Source organism: Ursus americanus, chromosome 23, assembly GCF_024610735.1.
Source record: "Ursus americanus isolate L20-20 chromosome 23, mUrsAme1.1.p, whole genome shotgun sequence".
Taxonomy (NCBI): Eukaryota; Metazoa; Chordata; class Mammalia; order Carnivora; family Ursidae; genus Ursus; species Ursus americanus.
The window spans coordinates 44824349-44835252 of NC_142149.1; the positions used below are offsets into that span (position 1 = coordinate 44824349).

General features: G+C 39.2%; 2 protein-coding genes across 2 annotated transcripts in view; one reads left to right on the forward strand and one right to left on the reverse strand.

Moving 5' to 3' along the window:
* The window catches only part of LOC123776879 (uncharacterized), a 118314-nt gene extending 111165 nt beyond the window's left edge, over positions 1-7149 (forward strand). Inside the window, exons 6-7 of the mRNA XM_087854702.1 lie at positions 5507-5658; positions 6682-7149. The gene's annotated coding sequence lies outside the window, so the exon portion shown is untranslated. The remainder of the gene's footprint in view (positions 1-5506; positions 5659-6681) is intronic.
* A 2441-nt stretch (positions 7150-9590) lies between these two features.
* Positions 9591-10520, reverse strand: LOC123777168 (olfactory receptor 1A1). The gene has a single exon (XM_045773651.2). It carries the CDS (start codon positions 10518-10520, stop codon positions 9591-9593), a length of 930 nt encoding a protein of 309 aa, XP_045629607.2.
* Between the last annotated feature and the right edge of the window lie 384 nt (positions 10521-10904).

Genomic DNA, 10904 nt, shown 5'->3' on the forward strand with positions numbered 1-10904 from the left:
GAAATCTAGCATTAGCCCATAAGTGCTCAGTAAGTATCTGTCATGTTGATAAATAAACCTCAAAGAACAGAAAGAATTGAAAGGGAGCTTGGAAGTAATGTCAGACAGAGGGAACAGCCTGAACCTTTTGATTGGTAGTTACACATAGCTTTGAGTTCATAATGTCCTGGTCATAGGAATTTGTAGAAAAGATTATGGTTACAGAGACATAAAGGTGTCAAACAAAACAAACGCACTAGCTAAAATTCTGGGAAAGGAACACTGTTTCATCTGACGAATTAACTTACAGAATCAATTTTCCACCTTGCTCCTTTTTCCCTCCAAACTGACGCATGTCCTATGAATTTGTCAGCCCTAGCTGCACCCACTGGAATTACTGTTCACCAGGCAATAGTGGTACCTTATTCTCCCACTACCATAGGTATTTCTCACCAAACTGTCTTTCTCTTGTATGCAGATACTGCACGCATATTGCACACTGCTCCCCCTCCTCATTAAAAAATGCATCGGAAAACATAGAAAACCCAAACACAGCACAGTCAACATAAGATTTTACTCTGCTAAAGATGGTAGTGCCAGCTGGTAGGAAAGGAAAGGGAGATTGAACAGATGGTACTGTGACAAGCTGGTTGACTCTATGGGGAAAGTGAATTTAGATTCACACCTCACAGTGTTTACTGAATAAGCTTCAGGTGGTTAAAGCATTATATATAGACACAACTATAAAGCAACCAGGAGAAAGTACAACATAATAGTTATTTGATCTTGGGACAAGGATGGCTTAGGTAAAAAACAATGGAAGCAACATTAAAGGAAAAGAACATTGGTTTAATCAGATTAAATTTAAAATTGTATGGTGACTAACATAATATAATAAACATATTATTATAAAAATTGTGCTTTTAAAGAAAAAGATCAAACACAAAGTGAAAAGACAAGCAAAAAAGTGGGGAGCTATTTTCAACGTATATTATAGAAAGAATTAATATTCTTAAAAGAGTAACCAGTAATTTTAATAAACTGGTAAAAGACAACTCCAATAGAAAAATGAATAAATAACCATTAACTTTTAAGTCACATCCAGCAAGGGTGGAACCTGGATCTAGCCTCAGTGTTTAATTCCAAGACCTGTTCCTTCCACTCCACTTATGGTTTCCTTAAGTCACCACAATCTGTCTGCTAGCAGGTGATATCTGCAAGGTCGTTGGCTGTGTGCCATTGGCTAAAATGTGATCATGATGGGTGGTGTTTCCCCCATTCTCTCGATGGAGTGCCCACACTACTCAGGGCCTATGTTTACTAGATTCCATAGTCTCTACACCCTTAGAGCTCTGCGTGTGGTGGGGGAGTAGTGGGACTAACCGCATATTTGTACACAGCTGCATTGACTCTCCCTATGCCCCTTCTAACCACAGTTACTTCTGTGGTTCCTTGGCCTCCATAGCTGGTGCTTTTTCCACTGCCTGGAGCTGACCCTTACCTCTCCCTCAGTCAGGACAGTGGTGGCTTATTGGCTTGAGGGTTCAAAAGGATCTCAGAATCTCCGCTCTTGTCAGTCTTGTCTCTTGAGTGTTTCTGACTCAGCAGACAGAAACCCTAACTCCTCCACTAGCTTTCCTCTTAGCTCTCTAAGTCACAGACCAGAGACCATGCTTTGTCCTTTCTTTCCATGTTTGCTACCAACTTCAAGGCCATCTCTTGCTGTAAAAGTACCCAGCACTTCATCCAAATGTAAAACTCCTTCAGAGCATTGTCTTTTCTTTTCACAGTGGGCATTTCGCCAGGCTTGCTATAAAATATAACTCCAGTGACTCAAAACAAATTTGTTCTCATATTTTATATGGCTGTGTGCTTTTTTAACATGTAAATTCTCTGTGGTTGATTGGTTATAATTTTTGGTGAACTTAACTTGGAAGCCCTCTGAACTCAATTTCACATTTGAAAACAGAAATGAAATTTAGAGAAACCCTGTTCCCCACAGGTGAGGAAGGGAACATCCAGGGAGGAAAAAAGTAAACGTTATAAGGTTAGAAACAGGGAGTAAGGTGGTAGTTGGGGACTGAATGATCAGGAACATTCCAACTCCTATTCCCACACTGGTCCTAAATATAACAATTTAATCCCACCTCCCAAAATAATAAATATTTTGTTAGCTAGTATGTTTATTAAAGTGTCTGGAAGAATAAACAGGAAACCAATAATCTAATAATCTAACAAGTGATTACTTGTATGGGAATTGGGTGGATAAGACACAGGAGAGGGAGAGAGATTTTCATATATATCTTTTACCTCATTTTGAAGTTTGAGCCATGTGAATGTACTACTTATTGAAAAATAAATTAATTGAGGAAACCATTCTCCAGAACCAAACCATGGGCTCATAAAATGTATAAAGTGGAAGACAATGCAGTATAATGTAGCCTCTCTTTGCTGGAGATTCTGTAAATAGCAGATAAACTTCTTTGGTTTCTCTAGAGCCATATCCTTCTAATGACTTAATGTGGTGTGTGGGCATGATTGTGTATGTTCATGAATTTGTGCATGTGTGTGGGTATGTGAGTGCACTTGTGTATCCTTCCAAGGCTAGAGGTTGAGTGAAAGGGATCATCCTGGAATTATTTGGAGAGAAGCTACTGCTGATTCCTGTGCTCTGTTCTCCTTAAAGCACGATGACTCTCACTGTCTGTAAAAGTTAAAGGACCTGGGTCTCTGCCTCTAAAGCAGTGCAGTATCATCATTGTTATCACAGGGCTATTTATGAGAGATGGGCAACCAGAAGACTACAGTGTGGGATGGACACCGGAGAAAGGGGAGAAAAGAAGCAGAATGGAGTCATGTATCTTCCTCTCTAGGTCTTACCTGGTTGTTTTTGCCAGTCGCTGAGGGTGTTACTGGCAGGCTTTCGTCTGCCTCACTTGCATCTCTCCCATTGTGGGTGGTCAGAGGAAGGGGAAAGGAGCATCTTCTAGAGGCAGCAAAAGGAAATTTGCTTCAGGCTCTGGATGTGTTGAATGATTCTTGCCATCACTGCATCTACTCAAATTTCTCCTTTTTGTCTCACAATATTAGAGAACTTTTAATTTTTTCCATTCTGGGAGAAAGGGACAAGATTTCCAGGTTGATTACGACCATGCCAACACATGTCATCCTGGGATGCAGCACTCAAAAACACCACAAGGAGGCTAATAACCACCACAGAACATCCCTTTTCTATTTATTTCAGAATTTGCTGCTAATGTCCGCCCCTTTTACTTGTTCATAGGACCCATGAGAAATGTGTTCTAGTAATTTCATCAGCATCCTTGGAAGTAAAGTTCTGCTATTCTTAGCTATAGGCTAGACCAACCTCAAGATCCTTAAATTAAAGATAATTAATTCTGTGAAGTACCCAAAACCCAAAAGGACCGAGAATCCAGTGTTGTGTCCCTATTGTAAGCCGGTCCAGGAGACACTAAGGCATTAAGGACATGCCATGACACCTCTGTGGTCTGAGTAGGATCTTAGCATTTTATTCATCAGTAACGCATGGAGATCTTTCAAGGCCTGCTGCAACCATCAGAGATTATAGCCCCAGTGCTTCTCATTAACTCTAGACAATGAGCAATTGTCCTCAGAGGACACATGGTTCTCATACTATCCCTTTCTTCAGAAATAGAAAAGGTGTAATTTTAGAGAAGGAATACTTTTTCTGCGTTGATTTTTGCCTAAACCCATGGCCCAATGTCACATATTTTAAATTTTCCTATGACTTCCTGGAAAACCAGAGGAGGAATGGAATAAGACAGCTGTGATTTATGTTACTAGTATTAAATAGCAAAATTCGACCAAGTAAATTCGAAGATATAATTGGCTTTATTAAGTGATTCATGAATCAGGCAGCCCTCCATCTAGCAAGTAGAGAGGCACTCCAAAGAGTTGTACAAAATGGAAGGTTTTCATAGAAGGGGGGGGGGCAAGAAAGTTATTAGCAAAAAAAAAAAAAAAGGATTGTTCTAGGCGGGGTTGTTTGCTAGGGGGAAAAGCAAGGGATCTTATCATGCAGCTGACCTCATCTTTCTTTGGGAGATGGTGAGGGCCCATGTGGCAGTCTCATTGGGGAAGATTGAAACATTTCTGACTGACCAAATTAAGACTGTATTTCTGGGGGAGGTTGAAACTGCAATTAGGTTGTGTATTAAGCATCAGTTTGGGAACTCTGACACCATTTTGGACCTTTTTTTGGGAACACTATCATGCTACTTGTGGAATTATTTGACATCTCCTTCAGTCTGCACTGGATAAGTATGGATTAATGGAATGAAGATGGTGAGGATAAAAATAGAGAAGGATCATTTTTCTTGTTTGCTTCAAAATTTGCTAACTTCTGTGAGATCATGTTTCCCATCTCTGAACTATAGCTCACGCTCTACCGAGGGTGGAGAGTTCCCTCTGCCCTTCAAAGTTCTAGCCATGGCTCCTGCTAGTGCACACATCCTGACTCAGAATTTTGTATCTTCTCAGTGGGTCTGCTGTGGAGTTGAGGGAAGAGCATTCCTCATGAGGAAACTGGGCTCAAATCCCACCTTACTAGACCTGCATCTCACTAATTGAAAGACGTCGAATAAGTCACTTCACCTTTTGGAGATATGACTTTCTTATTTGTAAAGGAGGGCTATTTTCTTCTATGCCACAGGGCTACTTTGAAAATTAAAAGACACAGGGGCACCTGGGTGTCTCAGTCGAGTTAGCATCTGCCTTTGGCTCAGGTCATGATCCTGGGGTCCTGGGATCAAGCCCCACCTCAGGCTCCCTGCTCAGCAGGGAGTCTGCTTCTCCCTCTCCTTCTGCCCCTCCCCCACCCAGTTCATGCTCACACACACACTCTCTCCCCCTCAAACAAATAAATAAAATCCTAACAAGAAGAGAAAATTAAAAGACACAATAATTTGTATATTACAGTAAATACGTACAACTGCATACACATGTATATTTGCTATTTAATGAAGTTATTTACATTTTCTAAAGCTGCATGACATGTTTTGAATTTCTTTTGTGGCACTTATATTTAATTTTATTCCTGCTGTTGGCTGTTGTTACATTTTTTTCAGTTGAGTGCCTACTCAAAATTACCGTGACAATACACTGCTATGTGCTTTAGCTGTTACAAAAAGCAGACAGATACGTAGCTTGACATCAAGTCTAGATTGTATAAGTGTCTTACTTCCCCCACTAGAATCCTCATTCTGCATCATGGCTCCCTTTCTTGAAATTTAGTTGCTCTACAAGACTCTCAGGCTTGAATCTTATACTCTTAGATGATTTCATCTATTTCCATGACTTTACTTATCTCTCCACTATGGTCCATGTGCTGTTAATTTTACTCCAAAATTTCATATCTTTCATTCTACTTTTTAATTGAATACCTTCATGAAAATGTCCCATAAGAACTCTTGAAAATATGGAATTTATTTTACTTAAATGACTTTCTTTTTTTTTTTTTTTAAGATTTTATTTATTTATTTGACAGAGAGAGACAGCCAGCGAGAGAGGAAACACAGCAGGGGAGTGGGAGAGGAAGAAGCAGGCTCCCAGCGGAGGAGCCCGATGTGGGACTCGATCCCGGTACGCCGGGATCACGCCCTGAGCCGAAGGCAGACGCTTAAGGACTGCACTACCCAGGTGCCCCTTAAATGACTTTCTTATTCACAATTTTCATTAAATGCATCATTGACATTTTAGTGAAATCTTAAACCCTTGAAGATATTTCCTTACTTATTACTTTCATAATAATTACCATATTTATTGTTTCTATTTCCATTACCTTTGTGTTTACAGTTGACCCTTGAGCAACTGGGGGTTAGGGACACCAACCCCCTGCACAGTAAAAAATCTGTAAGTAGCTTTTGTTTCCCTCAAAGTTTAGCTACTAATAGCCTATTGTTGCCTGGAAGCCTTACCAATAACATAAATAGTCTATTAACACATATTTTGTATGTTGTGTGTCTTATATACTGTATTCTTACAATAAAGTAAGTTGGAGAAAATAAAATGTTTATTAAGGGAATCATAGTGAAGAGAAAATACATTTACAGTACTGTTCTGTAAAAATTTTGTGTATAAGTGGACCCGTGCAGTTCAAACCCATGTTTGTTCAAGGGTCAACTGTAGATCCTTTTTCTATATCTTCACTATTTCTTCAGATTGCTCTGAGCTGTATAATTAAACTCCTGGTCTCGCCAATCCTCTGCTCCCATACTGCTCTCTGTCTACCCAATTTTAGTTCAACACAAACTCTCATTATTGCTTCATGCAGAGCTTTTATTATCTATCATCTATCTATCTATCATCTGTCTATCAATCATCTACATAACACCATAAATACCCCCAGACCCACCATGCAATCTGAAAGTTAGGTCTTTAGTAATAACTCATATTTAACTACATAGTATCCCCAGTTGCACTCTCCTGTCTCTCCCCTCTTGACTTTCCTCTCATACTGAATCCTCTGCTCGTCTTTGCCTTGCTTTTGTTTATAATACACTGTTATTGCATATATATCTGTCCCCAGGAAGTGTATTTTTTTGTTGGCTTAGCTATTTAAAGCCTTACGAAAGGGCATCAACAGGAATCTTTGGGGATTTACATTTTTAAATATTACTATTACATTGCTCACATTCATTAAATTGTAGCATGTCTCTGCAGGACATTCAGAAAAAGGAATTTCTCTACTGGCTGGAGAGATAACCCAATTACCAAGGACATTTTGTTGCCTTCAAACAATGAGGGGCAAGGAAGACCATGTCTAGAACTATGTCTGGGGTGACTTTTATATTATCATGCCCAATAATAGAGATTAACAGGAACTACAGCATCATCATCATCATCATCATCATCATGGTAGTACTATTGTGGACTGAGCCCCCTCAGGAATGAAGGTTTGGGTCATCTCAGCTGGTGAACACCAAGTGGCAGCTGTTTGACAGCTCCCCTCAGAGACATAAGCATCAGACATGTGGTCAACTCTCTTCTGAGCTCCCAGGTTCTAGTGACACCACCTTTCCCTTTTGTACCTAGGGGAAGTGACTTCTTACTGCAGTTAATAATCTCTGCATTATCTTCACATCCCTCTCTTTCTCCTATAGTCTTTCAGGACAAACCTATGTATCTACTTCCCTGTATTAAATTGTCTTGGTTTAAAAAAACCAGATGTGATTTGTATTTCCTGAGTGGGCCTGAACTGACCCAAACTGACATACTAGCTGTATACTGTATTCTTTTCCAGACTTAGTCAATCCCCAGACACTGGTATGTGAAGTAATTTAATTACGGCATTAAATTTATTCCAGAACAGCATGTTTAACAGAATCAAAGGGAAATGGCTGAGAGGATGACTTGACATACTGATGCAGTGATTTTTATTTGCATTAACGTACACGTAGATTCTTATGATTACTGCAGGATACAGTAGACGAGGTTAACTTCCCTTCTCCAAATTAAACAGAAGAATAGAGTGAAACTGATATAGAGCAGCTAAGTGGTAAGGAGTTCTCCTAAGACCCTACATTTTCTTCTTTATACATTCCTCTTTGGCACCTAATATTTTACTGTAGGAAATATTTGAAACATCTCATACCATTTGGCCTACTTGAGCTTACCCATAACAACAAAATTAACCGTGTTGCATTTGTCATTTAAACATACTATTGCAGGATTCATATATTCATTTCATACAAATTTATTATTATTTTATAATATTTTTATTATATTATGTTAGTCACCATACAGTACATCCCTAGTTTTTGATGTAAAGTTCCATGATTCATTACTTGTGTACAACACCCAGTGCACCATGCAATATGTGCCCTCTTTATTTTTATTTTTTTAATATTTATTTTGTTATATTAGTCACCATACAGTACATCCCCAGTTCTTGATGCAATGTTCCATGATTCATTACTTGCATATAACACCCAGTGCACCATGCAATATATGCCCTCTTTAATACCCATCACCAGCCTATCCAATTCTCCCACCCATACAAATTTATTAAATAATTACTATATGTTAGCACTGTCTAAGTACTGAATATACAACAGTGAACAAAACAGATCCCAAATCTTCATACTCTCATGGGGGAGAGACAGGCAATACATTTATAGCACATTTTCATTGGCCAACTTTGAAAATTCGCTGCATGAAATACCTCCATTTCCTCCGTTTTGGTCAGTCATTGACACAGATTCACATGCATTTGTAATCAAATCCTTTTAGGCTGAAAAGAAGATAATTGGCATGGTTCTCATCCTTGGTGACTTAGAGACGCTGAAAGCATTAAATGGTGAATAATGTCATCTTCCAACATCCAAATTCTTTCAACATGGACAACTAGCTGACAATGTGAATTATCTACAGAAAATAATAATTTTATATTTTCACTGGCAGTTAAAAATGGTAGATAATAAAACAGCTTGCACACTGTTCTAAGATACCCTCAATTCACCTGTTGCACATGTAACCCTGCTTGGAAATATGATATTTAGGGACAATCACTTATATATTACTAATATTTTGAGAAAGTTTTATAATTTCCTCATGAACTGAATCAAATCATAGGTTGTGGGGTTCCTTGATGGGTATTTAGTGACCTGCTGGATTAACTATCTCTGTTTAGGAAATATCACCTGCATGTCAGGGCTGATCATCCAGAATCAAAGTCTCATCTTCCCTGGGCCATACTGGAGAAAGAAGGTCACATCATTTTCAATAGTGCTCTTTTTTTCTGCATTTATTTGGCACCCCAATTTTTTGTCACTGCAATTTTATTTCATGGTGTAATTAATTAAGTCAGAATTTTTTTACTTTAAAATGCAATAACTCAATTAATGAGTATCATTTTTTAAGATTATAGGCAGAATCTTATGCTCTTTAGAAACAGTCTAGTTTAAGCAACAATACATAAGAACAAAAATCTCTACCCAGGTCATTTCCTTTAAAGGACTAAAGATTTCCTTTAAAGATTTTACTAGATAGGTATATAAAGTCTGGTCTGATTATGTCTATCATTATGAAATTACAGTTCAGAGAGTGATATTTTCATTTGTTCATCCCATTTTCCACCAAGAATCATGGATACACTTTTTATGACCAAGACTGTGAGAGGTACAGTGATGTCTTAAGACAGTTTTTACCCTCAGAGGCTTGTAAGCATAGTAGCAGTGATTAGCATAATAGTAAAAAACTTGAAATTTGAATAGTGATTTATATCCTTTAAATCATGGACTATTGTGATCCTCACATCATGTGACCATAGTGGGGCAGATATTATTATTCCCAATATGTTGGTGTAGAAGCAGAACTTCAGACCTTTTCAACTTCACTCTGATTTGAGTAGCTTATCTGGGACATGACCCAATATTTTTCTGCTGCTGAAATGATAATAATCCATACAAAGTGACAAATTAAATGAGATGTATCATAAACTGTTTCTAGATTTCAGAGAAAGGACTTGGCAGCTGAAAAGATCAAAGGCAGCTTCTTGGACGGGATGAACATTAGGCCTGGATTTCCAAGTGCATCCCAATTGGTGACTGTATTCTCCTATGTCACATTGGTTATGTTGAGATTCTCTTGCTGAATAGTATTGCCAGGGCAGCCTTCATATCTCGGTTTCTCAGACTGTAGATGAAAGGATTTAACATGGGGGTCACTGCCATGTACATCACAGTTATCACTGCATCCTTCAGGCTGTAACTAGACAGAGGGCGGAAATACATGCCCATGACTGTGCCATAATACAGAGAAACAACCGTGAGGTGGGAACCACAGGTGGAGAAGGCTTTGAGCACACCCTTGGTGGATGGAACCCGTAAGACTGTGGAAAAGACATGAATATAGGAGATGATGATACATAGTAATGGCACAGAGAAAACACCAACCCCTAGGTACATCATCCTCACATTAAAGTGGATGTCAGAACAGGACAGCTTAAGCAGAGGGGTAATGTCACAGTAGAAGTTGGCTACTTCCTTGTTGCCACAGAAAGACAGACCAGCTGTGAGCAGAGTGTGGGGGAGGGCATTGGCATTTCCAACCACCCAAGACCCAATAACTAGGAAGACACAGGTCCGTGGCCTCATAATTGTTGTGTAATGAAGTGGGCGGCTGATGGCCACGGCACGATCATATGCCATTGCAGCCAGCATATAGCTATCTGTGTTACCCAAGGCAATCATAAAATACAACTGTGTTAGGCATCCCCCAAAGGAGATGGCTTTGCTGTGCAAGAGATGGTTGGCCAGCATCTTGGGGATAGTTACAGAGGAGAAGAGGATGTCAACAAAGGAGAGATTGGCAAGGAAAAAATACATGGGGTTGTGAAGGCGAATGTCAGAGTGAATGGCCAAGATGATGAGCAGGTTTCCAATCAATGTGATGGGGTAAATGAACAGGAAGAGGACGAAGAAGAAGTCTTCCTGGTCCTGCTGACCAGTAACTCCCAGGAGGATGAACTCCAGGGTAGAGGATTGGTTGTCTTCCCTCATGGCTCCTTTGTTAAGAAAGGGGGAGAGGAATCCAGAAATATTAGTGAAGTTACTGTAATGATCTTCCTTATCCATCAGTTTTGGTTCAAGTGACCAGCAATCTCTATGAAGCATTTACAGAATCCAGAGATAGCCAACATTTTGGGCAATTATCCTTGTTGATCAGTGGGGCTGATCAACAATTAGCCCTTCACACTCATGTCTAAGAAGTGAGCAATCTATGAATCAAAGATGCCTATCCTCCTCCATCCCAGAACCATCCCTCAAACACCTAGGATTTAATAAATTAACACATACTTTTTATATTGTATGTGCTAGATATTTTGCTAGGCTAATGGAAAAAATGTGTGCAAAATACAATTTTTAATCCACTTATTCAACATG

Excerpts from the sequence above, each read along its gene's own strand:
- LOC123777168 (XM_045773651.2), bottom strand. The coding sequence starts at position 10,520 with ATGAGGGAAGACAACCAATCCTCTACCCTGGAGTTCATCCTCCTGGGA.